Source organism: Rhinoraja longicauda, chromosome 17 (genome assembly GCF_053455715.1).
Source record: "Rhinoraja longicauda isolate Sanriku21f chromosome 17, sRhiLon1.1, whole genome shotgun sequence".
Taxonomy (NCBI): domain Eukaryota; kingdom Metazoa; phylum Chordata; class Chondrichthyes; order Rajiformes; family Arhynchobatidae; genus Rhinoraja; species Rhinoraja longicauda.
The window spans coordinates 16,861,114-16,883,751 of NC_135969.1; the positions used below are offsets into that span (position 1 = coordinate 16,861,114).

Consider the following 22,638-nt stretch of genomic DNA (forward strand, 5'->3'; position numbering starts at 1 on the left):
TACAAAGTTTGCATGTTCGCCCTGTGACCACGTGGGTTTTCTCCGGGTGCTCCGGTTTCCTCCCACATTCCTCCCACATTCCAAAGACATGCAGGTTTATAGGTTAATAGGTGGGCTAACGGCACTGTTTCCACGCTGTATACCTAAACTAAACTAAAACTCAGTGAGTCAGGCAGCATCAATGGAGGGAATGGACAGGCGAGTCTGAAGTAGACCTGCCCATTCCCTCCACAAATGCTGCCTGGCCTACTGAGTTGCTCCAGAATGTTGTGTTTTAGTTTTACTTTAGATCTGTTTTCTCAGGATGGAAATGTCAAAGGCAAGTTGGCATAGCTTTAAGATGAGAGGGGCAAAGTTTAAAGAAGATGTGCGTAGCAATTTTTTTTCACAAGGGGAGTGGTGATGGGTTTGGTAAGGGCTGCCAGGGGTGGTGGTGGAAGCAGAAACGATAGTGGCATTTAAGAGGCTTTTGGATATGCACATGGAAATACAGACCAGAGCAGATTAGCTTCATGGGGATATGGATTAAGTGAAGGCAGATAAGAGTTAGTCTTGGCATCATGTTTGGCATGGACATTGTGGCCTGCAGGGTCTGTTCCTGTGCTGTACTGTTCTATGTTAAGGTCATAAGGAATAGGACTAGAATTAGGCCATTTGGCCCTAAGTCTGCTCCGCCATTCAATTATGGCTCATCTATCTCTCCCGCCTAACCCCATTCTCCTGCCTTCTCCCCATAACCTCTGACACCTGTACTAATCAAGAATCTATCTATCTCTGCCTTAAATATATCCACTGACTTGGCCTCCACAGCCTTCTGTGGCAAATAGTTCCACAGATTCACCACCCTCTGACTAAATAAATTTCCCCTCATCTCCTTCCAAAATGAACGTCCTTTAATTCTAAGACTATGACCTAGACTCTCCAACTGATGGAAACGTCCACTCTATGTTGTAAAATGCTGGAAACACTCAGCAGGTCAGGAAATATCTGTGGAAAGTAAAATAAAGTTTCAGAACCAAGAAACTTCGTCGTTTCTGCATCTGTAGTTATTTGGATTTTCCAAAAATATTTTGAAATTATGCTTCAAGTGGAATTTAATTTAAATTGCTTTCTTTCACTGCTAAATTGTCCCTTTAGTAACGTATTTCCACTGTCTGTTCTCACGAATGCACTCACTCGGTTAAAACTCTGGGAACATTTTGTAATGACTTTCCCGGCACTGAAAGTTCAACATCATCATGTTATTATTTGTTGCTGCCGTTGCCAAGGAATATTTTCGATTGCAAAATAGCTGGAAGATCAGTGCAATAAATGTATTTAACATTCCTTGGAGCGCAGGAGGACAAGGGGTGATCTTATCGAGATGCACAAACTCATGAGAGGAATAGATCGGGTAAATGCACAGTCTCTTGCCCAGAGTAGGGGAATTGAGAACCAGACATGGGTTTAAAGTGAGGTGGGAAAGATTTAACAGGGACCTGAGGGGTAACTTTTTCACACAAAGGGTGGTGAGTGTACGGAACGAGATGCCAGAGGAGTAATTGAGACAGGTACTATCGCAACGTTTAAGAAACAGTTCGCCAGGTACATGGATAGGACAGACTTAGAGGGATATGGGTCAAACGCAGGCAGGTGGGACTAGTGTAGATGGGACATGTTGGTCAGTGTGGGTAAGTTGGGCCGAAGGGCCTGTTTCCACACTGTATGACCGTGACTATAATATGGCAGACATTCGCTCTTTGGAGCAATGAATCCAATTCAAAGTATCTTTAGGTTCAGGTTTATTGTTGTCACATGTACCGAGAAACCGTGAAAAGTTTTGCTTTGCAGTCTATCTATTGGATCAGATAAGTAAAGTTCATAAGACATAACAGAATTAGGCCATTCGGCCCATCGAGTCTGCTCCGCCATTTGATACAGATACAGGTACAGAGCCTTTATTTGTCATTCGGTACCGAGGTCATTACGTTACCAGCAGTCACACAAAAAAAGAAACACAAGACACATAACCCCAACACAAACATCCATCACAGTGACTCCAAACACCCCCTCACTGTGATGGAGGCAACAAAACTTCCGCTCTCTTCCCCACGCCCAAGTCCCCGCGGCCGAGCCGCACCGGGCGCTGAAACATCCCGCGGCCGAGCAGGGCGATGGAAGGCCCCGCGGCCGTACTGTGCACAGCTAAGTCCCGCGGCCGAGCCGCGCCGGGCGATGGAAGGCCCCGCGGCCGAGCCACACCAGCGATGTAAAGTCCCGTGGCCGAGCCGCACCAGCGATGTAAAGTCCCGCGGCCGAGCCGCGCCAGGCGATGGAAGGCCCCGCGGCCGAGCCGCACCAGTGATGTAAAGTCCCGCGGCCGAGCTGCGCCGGGCGATTGAAGGCCCCGCGGCCGTACCGTGCGCAGCTAAGTCCCGCGGCCGAGCCGCGCCGGGCGATGTTAGGTCCCGCGGCCGAGCCGCACCAGCGATATAAAGTCCCGCGACCGAGCCGCGCCGGGCGATGTTAGGTCCCGCGGCTGAGCCGCGCCGGGCGATGGAAGGCCCGCGGCCGAGCCGCGCCGGGCGATGGAAAGCCCCGCGGCCGAGCCGCGACAGGGCGATGAAAGGCCCTGCGGCCGAGCCGCACCAGTGATGTAATGTCCCGCGGCCGAGCCGCGCCGGGCGATTGAAGGCCCCGCGGCCATACCTTGCGCAGCTAAGTCCCGCGGCCGAGCCGCGCCGGGCGATGTTAGGTCCTGCGGCCGAGCCGCACCAGTGATGTAAAGTCCCGCGGCCGAGCCGCGCCGGGCGATGGAAGGCCCCACGGCCGAGCCACACCTGGCGCTGAACCGTCCCGCGGCCGTTCCGGGCGATGGAAGGCCCAGCGGCCGAGCCGCACCGGGCACTGTTAAGTCCAGCGGCCGAGCCGCACCGGGCGATGGAAGGCCCCGCGGGCGATGGAAGGCCCCGCGTTTTAATTTTTTTTTTTTTTAGCGCAAACGGAGATACGACTCGGAAAGGGTCGCATCTCTGTTGAGGAAGAGATTTTTAAAGGTTTCCCCCACCTCCCCACCACCCCCCACATATACACAGCTAAAGATAGGCTATTTCATACATCTAACACTAACAAATAGACAAAGAAAGAAGAAAGACAAACAGACTGCCGGCGAGCCGCAGCTGCAGGGCAGCGCCGCCACTTCCGCTGATCTTGGCTGATCTATTTTTCCCTGTTTCCATATTGTTTAGTTTAGTTTAGTGGATCACCCATTCACACTAGTTCTATGTTATCCCACTTTTGCATCCACTGCCTGCACACCAGGAACAATTTTACAGCGGCCAATTGTTTATGTATTTATTTGGTTTATTATTGCCACGTGTACCGAGGTACAGTGAAAAACATTTTGTTGCTGCTATCCAGTCAGCAGAAAAACAATACATGATAACAATTGAGCAATCCACAGTGTACAGATACATGATAAAGGGAATAATGTGAATAATGTTTAGTGCAAGATAAAGTCCGATCAAAGATAGTCCAAGGCATCTGCTCCCAAAGAATTCAAGAGACTAGCATCTACTATAAGATGTAGGAGCAGAATTAGGCCATTCATCCCATCAAGTCTACTCCATTATTCATTCATTGCTGATCTATTTTCCCCTCTCAACCCCATTCTCCCCGTAACCTTTGACAATCTCCACTTTAAAAATACCCAATGACTTGACCTCTTCAGCCGTCTGTGGCAATGAATTCCACAGAATCACCACCCTCTGGCTGAAGAAATTCCTCTCCTTTGTTGCTAGATATTCGATAATACTTTTCATCAATACAATTAAGTCAAACTTAAGTACAATAGGTGGAGCAAAGGGGAAGTCACAGAGTGCAGAATATAGTTCTCAGCATTGTAGCACAACAGTTCCATAGACAAAGCCCGCAATCGGGTAGAGGTGAATTGGACAGTACTTCAGCTAATGGAAGGACCATACAGAAGCCTGATAGCAGAGGGAATGAAATAACACAGCAGTAAGACCAGCATCTGCAGTTCCAAATTTCTCCATATTTCTGAAAAAGTTGGAAACAGCAGGTCTTGTCGTACCGGTGGAGAAGGACACACAACAAACGTTTCAGGTCAGAAATACTTTGTTTTCAGATCAAACAAAGAATCCGCAAACTGAAATAATAACTCGGACTCTTTTCTCCACAGATGCCACCAATGTTTACAACATTTTCCCTTCTTATTTTACATTTCCAGCATCTGCTGATTTTCCGATAATCACGATTCTACTTCAATGCCACGCAGTTGAATTTCTGAACCATAACTCCTTTCTCATTTTACAAGGATTGTCTTCAATCTGCTGAATCTTCCCGGTACTACACTTTCTCTTTATTCCAGATCATTGCTTCTCACTGAATAGAAGATTTTTATTTGACTGTTCCCACAAACACCAGATCTCTTGTTAATATTATTCAGTAGCTAGATAGTTTAGTCAGATATAATTACAATTTTAAACTTGGGCCAATTTTTTTGCTGTGTTTATGAAGTCCAGTTGTTCTCTCCTCAGATTTTACACCAGTCCAACATCTCAGTAAACATGTCCCATGCAGTGTCTTGATTGATTGACACAAGGAACTGCAGATGCTTGTTAACGAAAAAAAGACACAAGCACTGGAGTAACTCAGCGTGTCAGGCAGCATCACTGGAGAACGTGGATCTGTGACGATTCGAGTCAGGTCCCTTCTTCAGACTAATTGCATTAGGAAGGAGAAAGCTGGAAAAAGAGGTGGGTGAGGGGTTTATGTTGGCAGATGTTGTCTTGGTTCAGATCTCGGGAAGTTTCCCTGGGTAAATCTCCAGTGGCATGCTTCCTTGCCTTCCACAGCAGGCCTAGTAACACTAGTCATACTATCATAAGACATGGGAGCAGAATTAGGCCATTCGGCCCATCATGTCGGCTCCGCCATTCAATCATGGCTGAGCCATCTCTCCCTCTCAATCCCATTCTCCTGCGCTCACCCCATAACCTTTGACACCCTTCCTTTCTGGCGGCACGGTGGTACAGCAGTAGAGTTGCTACCTTACGGCAGCAGAGACCCGACCACTGATGCTGTCTGCACGGAATTTGTATCTTCTCCCCATGAAAGTATGGGTTTTCTCTGGGTGCTCCAGTTTGCCCCCACACCCCAAAGACGTACAGATTTATAGGTTCATTGGCTTTGGTAACAATAATTGTAAATTGTTCCTCGTGTCTAGGAGAGTGCTGGTGTACAGAGATCCCTGGTCAGCCCGGACTCGGTGAGCCTGAAGGGCGCTATATCCCTAAACTAAACTATATAGGAACCTGTCAATCTCCACTTTAAAAATACCCATTGTCTTGGCCTCCACAGCCGTCAGCGACGGTGAATTCCACAGATTCACCATCCTCTGGCTAAAGTAATTCTTCCGCATCTCCTTTCTGAAGGCACCACCTTTTATTCTGAGACTGTGCCCCTGGTCCTAGGTTCTCCCATAAGTGGAAACTTCCTCTCCGCATCCACTCTATCCAGATTCAGTAAGTCTCCATGATGTGTGTCCCCCCCCCCCCCCCCCCCCCCTCCTCCTATTCTGAGAAAGATGGCCGCATCTGTTTCGAAACAGCACATTCCGAAATAGCACGTCCAAGATCACAAAGATAATGGTCCAATGGGGCCTTGTAGCTGGAAAGTTAAGATGTTTTATTTTTACAGAACTCATGAAAATCTGCAGATCAAATCATCAAGATTCAATGAAAAATAACGGGGAACTGTTGGTGTTCCACCCCCAGAGCTAACAAAAAATAATTCTTGGAACTTATGATACTTAAAGAGTTCACCATTTGGCTACCACGCCAGTCCATGTTCTCCAGAGATGTTGGCTGACCCGCTGAGTTACTCCATCACTTTGTGCCTTTATTTGGCTAACCATGTCTGCTTTATCATTCAGTAAGATTGCAGCTTATCTTTTACCTCAGTACCACTTCCTTGCAGTAATCCCACACTCCTTGATGCCCCACTGTTATCAGGCACTTAAACGGGCCTCTCATTTGGTCAAGATTTAGTCCTGATCTCCCGATCTGCCTCAAGTTTAGAAACAAAGAACTGGTGGCGTATACCAAAGAAGGGCACAAAGTGCTGGAGTAACTTAGCGGGTCAGGCAGCATCTCTGGAGAAAAAGGATAGGTGACGTTTCGGGTCAGGACCCTTCTTCAGACCCTTCTTCAGAAGAAATAGTCCCGACCTGAGATGTCACCTAACCTTTTTCTCCAGGGATGCTGCCTGACCCACTGAATTACTCCAGCACTTTGTGCCTTCCGCAAGTTATAATTAATTTATAGATATGGCATGGAAACAGGCTCTTCGGCCTATCGCATCCATGCCGACCATTGATCACCCACTCACACTAGTTCTATGTTATCCCACTTTCACTTTCACTCTCTACACACTAGGGGCAATTTACATAAGCCAATTAGCTCATAAACCCGCACGTCTTTGGGATGTGGGAGGAAATCGAAGCACATGGAAGAAACCCACGCAGTCACAGGGAAAATGTGCAAACTCTACACAGACAGCACCCGAGGTCAGGATCGAACCCGGGTCTCTGGTGCTGTGAGGCAGCGGCTCTACCAGCTGCCCCACTGTTTTTGGTTTTTATTGTGAGCAGCTTTGGCCCCCATCTCTGAGGAAGGATGTGCTGGCATTGAAGAGGGTCCAGAGGAGGTTAACGAGAATGATGCTAGGAATGATTGGTTAATATATCATGAGTATTTGATGACACTGAGCCTGTTCTTAGTGGAGTTTAGAAGGACCTCGTTGAAACTTTCAAAAATAGTGAAAGGCCTGGATAGAATGAATGCAGAGAGAATGTTTCCACTAGTGGGAGAGTCTAGGACTAGAGGACACAGCCTCAGAATAAAAGGATGTGTCTTTTGAAACAACATGAGGAGGAATTTCTTTAGTCAGAGGGTGATGAATCTGTGGAATTCATTGCCACAGGCGGCTTTAGAGACCAAATCAATGGATATTTTTAAGGCGGAGATTCTTGATTCTGAGGTTATGGGGAGAAGGCAGGAGAATGGGGTTGAGAGGGAAAGATAGATCAGCCATGATTGAATGGCAAAGTAGACTTGTTGGGCCGAATGGCCTAATTCTGCTCCTAGAACTTATGAACTTTTATTAACTATCCTATATCCTAATTAGTGTAAGAAAATAACTGCAGATGCTGGTACAAATCGAAGGTATTTATTTCACAAAATGCTGGAGTAACTCAGCAGGTCAGGCAGCATCTCAGTAGAGAAGGAATCGGTGATATGTTTACTAGTCGAGACCCTTCTTCAGACTGAAGAGACAGTTGCTCGATCTGTGGCTCTCCAGTATTCATTATTATACATTTCTATCTGGCTCCCATCCCAAGCAATGTTATTTTTGGATGAGGATTTCTGTTGACTATATAGAGGCTGTCGTTCACAGTCTTTAAGACCCAACAAATTTAATCTTTCTTTTTTCCAACAGCACAAGTCAAAGCAAAAATAAACTTTTGGCTATTTTGAACAATTTGTAGATTGTTCAGTTTTGGGCACCATGTTATAGGAAAGATGTTGTCAAGGTGGAAAGGGTGCAGAGAAGATTTACGAGGACGTTGCCAGGACTAGAGGGTCTGAACTATAGGGAGACGTTGGGCAGGCTAGGATTCTATTCCTTGGAGCACAGGAGGATGAGGGGTAATCTTATAGAGGTGTACTAAATCATGAGCGGAATAGATCGGGTAGACGCACAGAGTCTCTTGCCCAGAATTGGGGAATCGAGAACCAGAGGACATAGGTTTAAAGTGAGGGGGGAAAGATTTAATAGGAACCAGAGGGGTAACTTTTTTACAGAAAGGGTGGAGGGTGTATGCAATGAGCTGTCAGAGCAGGTAGTTGAGGCAGGTGTTATTGCAACATTTAAGAAACATTTTGTATACACTGGAATTTAGAAGGATGAGGGGGGATCTTATTGAAACATATAAGATAATTAGGGGATTGGACACATTAGAGGCAGGAAACATGTTCCCAATGTTGGGGGAGTCCAGAACAAGGGGCCACAGTTTAAGAATAAGGGGTAGGCCATTTAGAACGGAGATGAGGAAGAACTTTTTCAGTCAGAGAGTGGTGAAGGTGTGGAATTCTCTGCCTCAGAAGGCAGTGGAGGCCAGTTCGTTGGATGCTTTCAAGAGAGAGCTGGATAGAGCTCTTAAGGATAGCGGAGTGAGGGGGTATGGGGAGAAGGCAGGAACGGGGTACTGATTGAGAGTGATCAGCCATGATCGCATTGAATGGCGGTGCTGGCTCGAAGGGCTGAATGGCCTACTCCTGCACCTATTGTCTATTGTCTATTGTCTATTTAGACAGGTACATGGATAAGATAAGCTTAGAGAGATATGGGTCAAACGCAGGCAGGTGGGACAAGTGTAAATAGGGCATGTTGGTGGGCGTGGGCAAGTTGGGTCAAAGGGCCTGTTTCCACACTGTATAACTCTATGACTTTATATTTAAAACTGTGCCTCCCTTGTTAGCTCATCGCTGTGGGATTTTTCTCTAAACCCATTGACGGCTGTGTGCTCAAGAGCTAGACTTAAAAGTATCTCATTATTGTTAGTTGCCCTGAGGATATGGAAATGAAAATAACTTATTTTCTTTCTTTCTTTCTCTGGTGCTGCATTTCAGTTGACCTCACCATCGAGTTTCCTCTTTGCTCTAGGAAGGTTTTCCTTGAGGTGGATCCCAGACATCCAGTGATGATAGAAAATTGGCTTCAGGAATACCCCAAACTGCAGCTCAGCTATCAAGCTACCCACCAGGACCTCTACGGAAAGTAAGCATCAGGTTTCATAGTTTAATATGAACCGACATAATCTTTAAAAACCCATTGTGTAACTAACAGCGAGCAGGGACAGAATGAGTCACACTGACAGACGGAGAGCAAAGAATTTGTTTTAGTCTGAAGGTGTCTCGACCCGAAATGTCACCGATTCCTTTTCTCCAGAGATGCTGCCTGATCCGCTGAATTACTCCAGCATTTTGTGTCTATCTTCTATTAGTTTTATAACCATGTGCCTTTGACAAGAGGGTGGATAATAAAATAGACGGTCATAAGGTCATAAATGGTAGGAGTAGAATTAGGCCATTCGGCCCATCAAGTCCACTTCGCCATTCAATCATGGCTGATCTATCTCTCTAATCCTAACCCCATTCTCCACCTTCTCTCCATAACCTCTGACACCTGTGGGGTATGTTATATTAAAGAAATATGCATGAACAGAGAGCTGTGTGGAATCCTGTTTACAAGGCAATAAAAGGAATAGTTCAGATGGTGAGCGGCTTTATTAAAAAGTAACGACACTTGCCATCGTAGCAGGAGTTATGTAAAGGCAATGTAGAGAATCCCCATAAAACTTTAATGAGCGTGCGCAGGTTTTAGATGGTAGAAGAAGATGTTCTTTGCATAAGTAGAGAGTTGGATTCACAAGACAGAAGTAAGATAACTTGTACATGTCCTCCCCCCCCAAGATATAGGTTTAAGGTGAAGGGGAAGAATTTTAATAGGAACCTGAAGACATTTTTTTACACAAAGCTTGCAAGAGATTCAGAACATGGTTAAAGAATACGGTGATAGAAATGGCTGAGGAGCTGACACACATAAGGTTAAAGGAGAGAGACTTAGGATCGTTGGTGCAAAGTGCGGCAGAGTGGCTCTCACGGCACCAGAGACCTACCCGGATTCAATCCCTACCCTGGATCCCATGCGATCTAATCTTCCAGACCAACCTACATTGAAGGATCATGTCAAAGGCCTTGCTAAAGTCCATATGGATGTCAACCCAACCCGGACTATAGGTGCCGACAGTCGATCGAACCCAACCCGGACTATAGATGCCAACAGTTGATACGGACCCAACCCGGACTACAGGTTCCGACAGTCGATACGGACCCAACCCGGACTATAGGTGCTGACAGTCGATACGGACTCAACCCGGACTATAGGTGCTGACAGTCAATGCAGACCCAACCTGGACTATAGGTTCTGACAGTCGATACGAACCCAACCAGGACTATAGGTGCCGACAGTCAATATCCTCCTCTCTCCGACGAGAGTTTGACAACATCCTCTCTCTCAATGCTCCCCCTCTGTGATTCCCCTTGCTCTCCGACTCTACGACCATGCTTTAACCCAGACTCGCTACCACAGCCACATTTGTTTACTCGGGACTTGCCTGCACCTCCATCTTTTACCTCCTGGATCCCAGCTCTGGTTCCAGACCTCCCAGTTCGGACCCAACCCGGACTATAGGTTCCGACTGTCGATTCCTCCTCTCTACCACTCGGCCCTCATCAAACCTCTTGGTGACCTCTTCAGAAAATTCAATTAAACCAGGGGAGCCTAATGACTCTAATAGGAGGTCCAGTGTGGCAGCCTCTCCAGTAAGGCCCCGCTGTATATTGTTCAAGAATGGAGCGACCACAACTGCACACAATGCTCACAATTAACCTGACCAGAGTCCCATAAAGCTGCAACATGTCTTCCTGACTCTTATTCTTAATGCCCGACCGATGAAGGTAAGCATACCACATTCCTTTGTTACCGCTCTATCTACTTGTGTTGCCACTTTCAGGGGAACATGGACCCCAAGATCCCTATGAACATCAGAGTGTTGTAGATATAAGGAAATAAGAAAGATGCTGGATTACAAAAGCACTGTACATTAATACTGCTTGGTATAACCAACCTAGCTGGAGCCTAGTAGGGAGGACATTAGTTTAATTTGGTTTATTTTAGAGATACAACATGGAATCAGGCCCTTTGGCCCACTAAAACTACGCCAACCATCGATCACCCATTCGCACTGGTTCTATATTACCACACTTTCTCACCCACTCCTTACACACGAGGGGCAATTTTACAGAGGCCAATGAACCTGTAAACCTGCATGGCTTTGCGATGTGGAAGGAAACCGGAGCACCCGGAGGAAACCGACTTGGTCACAGGGAGAACGTGCAAACTCCACACAGACCTGAGGTCAGGATCGAACCCGGGTGTCTGGCGCTGTGAGGCAGCAGCTCTACCAGCTGCGCTACAGTGCCGCCCTTAATTTAAAAAATATGCAAGCAAGTTATCCTAAAGCATTAGATCACGGGGGGAAATTGGGAATACCAGGAATTGATGTGGTGTGCTCATGACATTGAAATATCTGGTTGTAATACACAAATTTATTTATTTGCATTACAGGCAACGTTTCTGCATATTACAGAGGAAGTAAAAAAGACTAAAGGACCAAGCTCTTGCCTCCTCACGTGGACTTAAAAGAGACTGATACATTATCTATGTACAATTCCGAAAGGTTTATATTAATAGGCACAAAGAGCTGGAGCAACTCAGCAGGTCAGGCAGCATCCCTGGAGAAACTGGATAGTTCTCCGGAGATAGACACAAAAAGCTGGAGTAACTCAGCGGGACAGACAGCATCTCTGGTGAGAAGGAATGGGTGATGTTTCGGGTCGAGACCCTTCTTCAGACTGAAGGGTCTCGACCCAAAACGTCACCAATTCCTTCTCTCCAGAGATGCTGCCTGTCCCACTGAGTTACTCCAGCTTTTTGTGTCTATCTTCAGTTTAAATCAGCATCTGCAGTTCCTTCTTACATAGTTCTCCAGAGATGCTGCCTGAGCCGCTGAGTTACTCCAGCACTCTGACTTTTTTTTGTAAAGCAACATCAGTAGTTCCTTGCTTCTAAGTTTTTATATTAAGCGTTACTTATGGATAGATAACAACTTCACCTGAAAGAGCAGCGTTCCTTATGGGTTCTGCTGCTTCGAGTGACTCCACACCAAGATCCTTGATGTACAAGGGATGCCACGACTGTCAAAAAGTACCGTGGGACTTTCTTCAGGACGAGGAGGAGCCACTTGTCCACCATTATTTCCCTTCATCCGTCTGTCCAGGATTTCCTACGGAATGACAGGAAACAAATGAGAAAATCTCACGGAGGTTTGCATGATGTAGCCACGTTTATTTAATTTTCTACTCTTAAATTGGTTAGTACGGGTGTCAGGGGTTGTGCGGAGAAGGCAGGAGAATGGGGTTAAGGGGGAAGGATAGATTGAATGGCAGAGTAGACTTGATGGGCCGAATGGCCTAATTCTGCTCCTAGAACTTTTGAACGTATGAATTGGTAGATCTCCACAACATGGATGGAGGCTCAATGAACTGACGATGCTGGTTTGCAAAAAAAGATACAAAGGGCTGGAGTAAATTCACCGGGTCAAGCAGAATCTCAGTCAGAAGACGTGTCGCCACCCGAAATGTCACCTGTCCACATTCTCCAGAGATGCTGCCTGACCTGCTGAGTTACTCCTTTGTATCCTTTTTTAACAAATGAAGGCTTGTTCAGCCCACAATGAGTGTGTTGTAGGGACATACGGATTAGCGGGGGGGTCTCGAACCCTCGGTTGGGCTAACGAGTCACGAGATGCGGGAGCACGGGATATAGTTGTGTCTGGCGACCAGCTGGAAAGATGAGATTAGATTATAATACCTAGTTAAGTAGTGTGTGTCCAAAAGCTGCAGTCTGTTTGCAAATACCTTCGAATAAAGACTTTGAACAATGACGCTCGTTGTGGACTCACTACAGTGTCATTTCTTGGTGAAGTTCTACATAATGCCACGCCCGGATTTTCTCCCCATTTTCATGTAAATCAGAGAGTTACACAACAGGTTAAACAGGCCTTTCAGCCCCGCCCATCCATGCCGACCCATTTGACTTACCGAGCTAGTCCCACTTGCTTACACATGGCCCATACCTCTTCAAACCTTTCCTATCCATGCCCTGTCGAGGTGTCTTTCAGTTTCATAATAGTACCTGCCCCCTGCCACTTTCCTCAGGCAGCTCGTTCCATGGACACACTACCCTCTGTGTAAAAATGTTGTCCCTCAGGTTTCCAATCTATGTACCTGTCCACATGTCTTTTCAATGCTGTAATCACGCCCACCTCTATCACTTCTCGGACAGCTCCTTCTATGTACACAACTACTCTCTGCATGAAAAAAGTTGCCTCTCAGATCCTTTAAAAAAAATTCCCCTCTAACCTTAAACCTAAGAATGAATTGAATCTCCAATCTTCTTGTTTCATAAACACAGTGGGGTGGGGGGGGGGGAGGATTTAATAGGAACCTGAAGGGTAACTTTTTTACAGGGTGGTGGGTCTATGGAACGAGCTGCCAGAGGAGGTATTATCATAACATTTAAGAGGTATTTGGACATGTTTACGGATGGGACAGGTTTAGAGGGCTATGGGCCAAGCACGGGTAGGTACGACTAGTATAGATGGGGCATGTTGGCTGGCATGGGCAATTTGGGCCTAAGGGCCTGTTTCCACACTGTATGACTCTTTGACAGTAAATTCTTCTCACTAAAGAGACACATATACTCAGGGGTAGCAATTTGACTCAGTGGACAACATACAATACATGCAAAATTTGTCTAAAAAATGTCTTCAATATAAATTATGCTAAACCAAATAGTTGCATGAGTGGATTTATTCACAAAATGCTGGAGTAACTCAGCAGGTCAGGCAGCATCTCGGGAGAGAAGGAATGGGTGACGTTTCGGGTCGAGACCCTTCTTCAGACTGATGTCGGGGGTGGGACAAAGGAAGGATATAGGTGGAGACAGGAAGATAGAGGGAGATCTGGGAAGGAGGAGGGGAAGGGAGGGACAGAGGAGCTATCTGAAGTTGGAGAAGTCGACGTTCATACCACCGGGCTGCAAACTGCCCAGGCGAAATATGAGGTGCTGCTCCTCCCATTTCCGGCGGGCCTCACTATGGCACTGGAGGAGGCCCATGACAGAGAGGTCAGACTGGGAATGGGAGGGGGAGTTAAAGTGCTGGGCCACCGGGAGATCAGTTGCGTTAATGCGGACCGAGCGCAGGTGTTCAGCGAAGCGATCGCCGAGCCTGCGCTTGGTTTCGCCGATATAAATAAGTTGACATCTAGAGCAGCGGATGCAATAGATGAGGTTGGAGGAGGTGCAGGTGAACCTCTGTCTCACCTGGAAAGACTGTTTGGGTCCTTTGATGGAGTTGAGGGGGGAGGTAAAGAGACAGGTGTTGCATCTCGTGCGGTTGCAAGGGAAAGTGCCCGGGGTTGGGGTGGTTTGGGTAGGAAGGGACGAGTGGACCAGGGAGTTAGGGAGGGAACGGTCTCTGCGGAACGCAGAGAGGGGAGGGGATGGGAAGATATGGCCAGTGGTGGGGTCCCGTTGTAGGTGACGGAAATGTTGGTGGATGATATGTTGGATCCGCTGGCTGGTGGGGTGGAAGGTGAGAACGAGGGGGATCCTGTCCTTGTTGCGAGTGGGGGGGGGGAGCAAGAGCAGAGCTGCGGGATGTAGAAGAGACCCTAGTGAGAGCCTCATCTATAATGGAGGAGGGGAAGCCCCGTTTTCTGAAGAATAATGAAGGAGGGGAAGCCCCGTTTTCTGAAGAATAATGGAGGAGGGGAAGCCCCGTTTTCTGAAGAGTGGGTGTACTCTTCTGAAAATCATTCATTAATTCCAGAGGTGGAATTCTCTTTTGTTATTTCATATCATAATTATCGATATTTATCACGGAAGAAGAATCTCCATCCTTTTATTCTGAGGCTGTGGCCTCTGGTCCTAGACTCTTCCACTAGTGGAAACATCCTCTCCACATCCACTCTATCCAGGCCTTTCACTATTCAGTAAGTTTCATTGAGGTCCCTCCCTCGTCCTTCTTAAGTAAAAAATGAAGCATTCTGCCAAGAAATTGAATATTAAGCAAGACTTTTATAAGAAGGCCAGTGTGACAATGCTGTCTGTTGTGCTTTCTGAGTATAACCAACTGTAGTGGAAGAGGGAAACATGACACTTCCCTGTCTGGATCATTCACAGGTCAGATGTATTACTCTGAGTCAATATGGACTCTGATGATGTTGCTGTCAAGGCATTAAACCAAAGGGCGGCACCACAGTGGTGCAGCGGTAGAGTTGCTGCCGAGACCCAGGGTTCAATCCAGACTACGGGTGCCGTGTGTACGGAGTTTATACATTTACTCTGTGACCGAGTGGGTTTTCTCCAAGTGCTCTGGTTTAGTTTAGAGATACAGCGTGGAAACAGGCCCTGCGACCTGTGGATTTGGTGGGTCCAACCTCTCCTTATATCTCAGTCACTCAAGCCCCGGCAAACCTTGTCAATTGTTTTCTCAAATCTTGAGGGGATTCTGAGAGAAAAGATAAACATGCATTTGGATAAACAGGGTTTCAAGAGGGATAGTCAAATTATCTAAGCAATGAGCCCAGCACACATCCCTGATGCACACCCCTGGTCACAGGCAAAAACAAAGTGATGGAGTAACTCAGCAGGTCAGGCAGCAGCTCTGGAATAACATAGATTGGTGACATTTCGGGTCGGGACACTTCTTCAGGCTCATTGCAGGGGTGGGGGGAAAGGAAGCCAGAACATCAGCTGATCCATCAAGCCCACATCTGGGAAATTATGTCAAGCTACCTATCACCTTGAAAATGTGTCCCGGCCCGAAACGTCGCCTATCCATTCCCTCCGCAGATGCTGCCTGACCCACTGAGTCACTCCAGCGCTTTGTGATTTGCTCAAGATTCCAGCATCTGTTCCTTCTATCTCCACTTATTACCACCTTTGTCTGTTGTGCAACCATTTAGTCTTCTGGGAGATTTAGAATGCTCGGTCAAGGAGTTAGATAAAACATTGGGGTATTCCTGCCAAACCATTCTGCCCTCCCTAAAACTCCCATCTGTACTGACAATCAAAACCCCAGTCTAAGGCTACATACTGTGATTAAATCATGAAGAATGCAGGAAGCATTAATTTGCTCTTGCTATTTATTCTCGGGTCTGGAACCCTTCATCGGAACAGTTTACCATTTAGTTTTAGTTTAGAGATGGAATCAGGCCCTTTGGTCCACTGAGTCCACATCGACTATTGATCACCTGTTCACACTGGTTCCATGTTATCCCATTTTCTCATCCACTCCCTGCACACTAGAAGCAATTGACAGAGGCCAATTAATCTACAAACCCGCATGTCTTTGGGATGTGAGGAAACCGGAGCACCCAGGGGAAACCCACCCAGTCACAGGGAGAATATGCAAACTCCACACAGACAGCACCCAAGGTCAGGATCAAACCCGGGTCTCTGGTTCACCCGCTGTGCCACTGTGCCACCCACTTCTCTCTTCTCAGGGTAATCATGAGAAAACTTGGCTTTTGTATGAGTTGATTTTGAATATTTTAACGATAGAAAACTCATTTGTATTTAGTCAGAAAAAGGCACAGTGTTGCTGCCTTACAGAGCCAGAAACACAGTTTTGATCCTGACCACGGGTGCCGTCTGAACAGAGTTTGTACATTTTCTCTGTGACCGTGTGGGTTATCTCTTCTTTGTAGGCTAATTGGTTTTCACAAATTATCCCTGGTGTGTAGCATAGAACACGCTGGTCGGCATGGACTTGGTGGACCAAAGGGCCGGTTTCTACGCTGTATCTCTAAACTAAACTAAACAAAAAATTGCAGAGATAGACGTACATTGCTGTAGTAACTCAGTGGGTCAGGTAAAATCTCTGTTGAAAACGAATAGGTGATGTTTTGGGTCAGAACCTTTCTTCAGACAGGTAGTTCAGTGAACAACTTTTTGTTGCTTGCTATCCAGTCAGTGGAAAGACTATACATGAACACAATCGAGCCGACCACAGTCTACAGATACAGGATCAAGGGAATAAGGTTTAGTGCAAGATGAAGTCTTGTAAAGTCCGATTAAAGACAGTCTGTTGAAGTGGATGGCAGCTCAGGACTGCTCTCTATTTGGTGAGAGGATGGTTCAGTTGCCTGATAACGGCTGGGAAGAAACTGTTCCTGAATCTGGAGGTGCGTGTTTTCACACTTCTGTACCTCTTGCCTGATGGGAGCGGGGAGAAGAGACTCGTCTAGGGTGAGCATTTTAATGCTCACGTTCTACAAAAGTGCAGGAAGCAACACCAATTTTCAATATCGCACAAAAGACATTCCATATTTTCAGCACGTTCAGGGTGGAATAGGTTGCTCAAGAGTTCTTTAATTCACAAACTCTTGAATTGCAATTTCACAGCTCAATCTCTGTGTTTTCTAAGTTACAGTGGTATGTGTGAGAGAGTCCAAAGTTTAGGAGGCATAAGGATGTGATTCACTGATATACGAAACGGGAAACTCAGGAGAAAATTACCAAGCACTCAATGTACTAAGAATGTGGAACTTGTCGACACATGAGATGGTTCAGATGGATTTAAGCAGAAGTTAGACACCAAGTGCTGGAGTAACTCAGCGCGTCAGGCAGCATCTCTGGAGAAAAAGGGTCAGGACCCTTCTTCAGGCTGAATGTAGAGGGGAGGGAACTGGATGTAGGAAAAGGCCAGAAACATCTCCCTGTGACCACGTGGGTTTTCTACAGGTGCTTCAGTTTCCTTCCACACTCTAAAGACATTCAGGTTTGTAGGTTATTTGTCTTCGGTAAAGATTGTAAACTGTCCCTAGTGTGCAGAGTAGTGCTAGTGTACGGGGATAGCAGGTCGGCGCAGACTCGGTGGGTCGAAGGGCCTGTTTCCGCGCCGTATCTCTAAACTAAACAAAACTAAATCAGGGCCGGCAACAGATGACCAAGGAAGGGTGGAGCCCATAATGGCCCATTGTAGGCTGCGGAGGAGGTGATCACGAAGAGATATATGGGTGCAAACTGTGGAACCAGTGGGTTAAGCAGAAGGTCGTTATGCATACGATGTAGAAACGAAAAAAACTATGTGCTGATCGGATAAGATAGTGTGGGACAAGCCTCATGTGTGAATTAAAATTGAAACCGCCTGTTCTGCTGTTCTGTGTAGATCGGAGATCCTTTAATCAGCTTAAAGCGCACTTGCCAGATTAAAAACAGAAGAAGGTACCTGCAAATAGCTGAGGATAGTTTACAGAGGTTGTTAAAATTTAAAAGCGTTCAGTGAAATAAGTTGCAGATCAAGTGGTTTCCAGTCAGAGGATTGTTCTGTGCAGGAACGCGTGTCGATTATATTACTCACCAGTGCCTTTCAGGAATGTCCTTTTCCTAGCCACATTGAGATGTCAAGCTGTGGGAGTTCTTGGCAAGGTCATTGGTAATGCTGTCGAGTTCTTCTGGGGTAAATTTAAGCTTGGAGTTCCATGGCTGGCGCCTGAACTCGAAACCCCAATGGAAAACTGTGAACAAGTGCAAGTTGAGAAGGACTGCATCGCAATGCACCTCACCCTGTCCGTGGCTGGGAGCCAGGTAGGCACCAGAGTGGGAATATCAAAGTAGAGGGTGTAGCTTTAAGGCAAGAGGGGCAAAGTTTAAGGGAGTTTTAGTTTTGGGGACACAGCGTGGAAACAGGCTCTTCGGCCCACCGACCGGTGATCAGCCGTACACTAGTTCTATCCCACACCCCAGGGACAATTTTTTTAAGCCAATTAACCGATCAAGTTGCGCGTCTTTGGAATGTAGGAGGAAACCGGAGCACCCAGTGGAAACCCACATGGTCACAAGGAGAAGATGCAAACCCTGCACAGACAGCACCTGTAATCAGGATCAAACCTGGGTCTCTGGAGCTGTGAGGCAGCAACTCCACCGTGCTGCCCAGACTCACTGTTCTTCAGACTCTTGCTACAGTCTGATTAGTTGCTGCCACACCTACCTCACAGTAGAGACGATAACTTTACTTTAGACTTTAGAGACACAGTGTGGAAACAAGCCCTTCAGTCTGCTGAGTGCGTGCTGACCAGTGATCACCCCGCACACTAGCACTATCCTACACACTAGGGACAATTTACAATTTTTATCGATGCCAATCAACATAGAAACCGGTACGTCTTTGGAGTGTGGGAGGAAACCGGAGCACCCGGAGAAAACCCACACGGTCACGGGGAGAACGTACTGTACAAACTCCGTACAGAGAGCACCCGTAGTCAGGATTGATCCGGTGTCTCTGGCGCTGTGAGGCAGCAACTCTACTGTTGCGCCCCCATAATTCATTGCGTTTGGCCAACATACCGTTTGGCAAGGAAATGTTATTTTTACAAATCGACAATGGCCTGGTTCACTCCCAGCCTGCTCAATGAAAGCCTGCAATCATGACTTCAGGCAGTCATTGAATTAACATTACATCAGGGACAGGGATGTCGATGGGCCATTTCCACGAAAAGTCTTGCAGCTTCCGTAACATAATTTACACAATTCTGAACATTTTCTTTTTTTTTTTGTGCTTGGCCCGATGATGTTTGGCTGTTAGTTTCAAGACCTCTTTCAATAAATTGTTTTCATAAGTGCCAAATTTACTATTTCCTGTTCGTACTCTTGGTTCCTCTCAAACCTGTCCATTTTTTCCTGGAAAAGCAAATATAATTTGTTTTCGCTTGGCTGCTCTCAAGACCTGATGACTATGCTAATTTAAATTAACTAACAGACACAGTAACCGCTGGGTTACTGCAGCACTTTGTGTTTTGCTCAGGATTCCAGCATCTGCGGTTCCTTCCTCCTCCATTTTTCATTCTTTCCTGGGATAAAGAGAGTGGCACAGCTGGGAGTGCCGCTGCCTCACCGCTCCAGCGACCCGGGTTCGATCCCGACCTTGGGTGCTGTTTATGTGGAGTTTGCATGCTTCTCTGGTGCAGCAAGTCAGCAACTCTACTGCTGCGCCACTGTGAAGAATCATGAAGGGGATAAAAAGGGCTGTGTGTAGGAAAAGTGTAAATAGATGGCTGGTGGCTAACACTGCCCCAAACAACCTGATTCTGCTGAAACCAGGAACTGCAGGTGCTTGTTTACATAAAAGGACAAAAGCCTGCTTCTGTGAAGTGTTTCACTGGACAAATGTATTCACACTGGGGTGGTGGGTGCCTGGGGTGGTGGAGGCACATATGATATTGGGATTTAAGAGGCTCTTGGATAGGCACATGTATATGCAGGGAATGGAGGGATATGGATCATGTGCAGGCAGAGGTGATTAGTTTAACTTGGCATCATGTTCAAGATGGATATTGTGGCCCGATGGGGGGCTGTTCCATGAAACAGACCCTTTGCCCAGCCCACACCGAGTCCAAAGCAGCCAATTTTACACCAATCATCCCCCTCAGCCACTTGATTCTCCCCACATTCCCATAATCTACCAATCACCTCCACACAAGAGGCAATTTACAGTATCCACTAACCTGTCAACCTTCACGTTTTTGGGATGTGGGAAACAACATGATTAGTATCGAAGAGATTTACCGGAGTCGCTGCCTCAAAATGGCAGCCAGCATAATCAGAAACCCACACCATCCTGGCCACACACTCATTTCAGGAGCAGGAGCCTGAAAACTGTAACGTCCAGGTTCAGGAACAGCTTCTTCCCAACAATCATTTGGCTGTTAAACACTACAACCTCAAACTAAGCTCTGAACTACATAGACTATTATTGTTATTATTGCACTATTGTTTGTTTTTTGTGTGTATGTATGTGTGTGTGTACACATATATATATATATATAGACAATAGACAATAGACAATAGACAATAGGTGCAGGAGTAGGCCATTCAGCTCTTCGAGCCAGCACCGCCATTCAATGCGATCATGGCTGATCACTCTCAATCAGTACCCCGTTCCTGCCTTCTCCCCATACCCCCTCACTCCGCTATCCTTAAGAGCTCTATCCAGCTCTCTCTTGAAAGCATCCAACGAACTGGCCTCCACTGCCTTCTGAGGCAGAGAATGCCACACCTTCACCACTCTCTGACTGAAAAAGTTCTTCCTCATCTCCGTTCTAAATGGCCTACCCCTTATCCTTAAACTGTGGCCCCTTGTTCTGGACTCCCCCAACATTGGGAACATGTTTCCTGCCTCTAATGTGTCCAATCCCCTAATTATCTTATATGTTTCAATAAGATCCCCCCTCATCCTTCTAAATTCCAGTGTATTTCATATTTCATATTTCATATTTTCATATTTCAGATACAGCGCGGAAACAGGCCTTTTCGGCCCACCAAGTCCGCGCCACCCAGCGATCCCCGCACACTAACACTATCCTACACAGACTAGGGACAATTTTTACATTTACCCAGTCAATTAACCTACATACCTGTACGTCTTTGGAGTGTGGGAGGAAACCGAAGATCTCGGAGAAAACCCACGCAGGTCACGGGGAGAACGTACAAACTCCTTACAGTACAGCACCCGTAGTCAGGATTGAACCTGAGTCTCCGGCGCTGCATTCGCTGTAAGGCAGCAACTCTACCGCTGCGCCACCATGCCGCCCAATACAAGCCCAATCGCTCCAGCCTTTCAACATACGACAGTCCCGCCATATATACATATATAATATATGTATATGTATATATATATATGTGTGTGTGTGTGTGTAGGTGCCATTTTGTGTTTATTAGCTATCTTAGCATATTATTATTTTCTTTGTATCCTGCTGTATTATTTTTGGACACCAGGGGGTTGTCATGAGATAATACCCGTCTTACGTAGGTGGACTGGGAGGAGCCATGGGAGGAGTCAGAATTATGAGTATAATTTGCCCAGCACTGACGTAATGCTTCAGTAACACCAAAAGCTGCTAGACACAGGGTTTAGCAAGCCATACAAGGCACGCCTAGCCTACTAAAAATAGGGTTTATTAAGTCAGTAACAGGATACGAAGGAGTGACGATGAGATACTAAATTCTTCCCAAACAAATCAAACAAACAAGTCAAACAAACAAGTTAGCGACGGGATATACACTAATCTGTTTGTATTTTGCTTTAATAAATGACTAACTGCAACGTCATGAAGATCTCTCTGTTGTTATTTGCATCAAGAACCATCGCTCCCCTCCTTAATCAATGGTAAGCTTAAGAAAGAGAGAGAGAGAGAGAGAGAGAGAGAGAGAGAGAGAGAGAGAGAGAGAGAGAGAGAGAGAGAGAGAGAGAGAGAGAGAAATACTAGACCAAGTGGGAGATAGATTTAAACATTAAAATGTGAATAACTTTAAAAATATAACATCGATTTCAATTAAACTTCCTCCATTAGCACCAAAGGGGCGACGGTGAGTAAGGTGGGCCTATAATCTCTATATATGTGTATTCGTGAGTATGTGTATATACACACATTTTTTCTGTCTTGTTTATTATATTGTTTACAGTGTACTATGTTTACATATTCTGTTGTGCTGCTGCAGGTAAGAATTTCATTGTTCTATGTGGGACAGATGACAATAAAACACTCTTGACTTGAGTAGAATTGATGGGCCGAATGACCTAATTCTGCTCCTATCACTTATGAGCAACAGGAGCCTTGGTGAGAAACCCAGGCAGTCACAGGGAGTACAAAACCCAACATGCCTTTCCAGTAATCCCACTTCCGAACACATCCACTGGGAATTTTCTTAAACTCTGTGTGGGCGGATGGAGCTGTAGAATTAATTAATTAATTGTAACTTATTTTTCTCTCATGACCAATCTACTACAGAATTTTTACAGCACATTCAGCACAATGGGCCCGTCCCTGAGTTATCTGAACAATACCGCGGCACGGTGGCGCAGGGGTGTAGTTGTCACCTCAT

The 22,638-nt window shown here is 46.3% G+C and overlaps 1 protein-coding gene across 2 annotated transcripts in view; it reads left to right on the forward strand.

Moving 5' to 3' along the window:
* The window catches only part of hemk1 (HemK methyltransferase family member 1), an 82,286-nt gene extending 70,828 nt beyond the window's left edge, over nucleotides 1-11,458 (forward strand). For both annotated transcript variants that reach the window (XM_078413835.1, XM_078413836.1), the window contains 2 exons: nucleotides 8,728-8,841; nucleotides 11,254-11,458. In XM_078413835.1, coding sequence (XP_078269961.1) covers nucleotides 8,728-8,841; nucleotides 11,254-11,284 — 145 coding nt within the window. In that variant the 3' untranslated portion in view covers nucleotides 11,285-11,458. The remainder of the gene's footprint in view (nucleotides 1-8,727; nucleotides 8,842-11,253) is intronic.
* The last annotated feature ends 11,180 nt before the right edge of the window (nucleotides 11,459-22,638 follow it).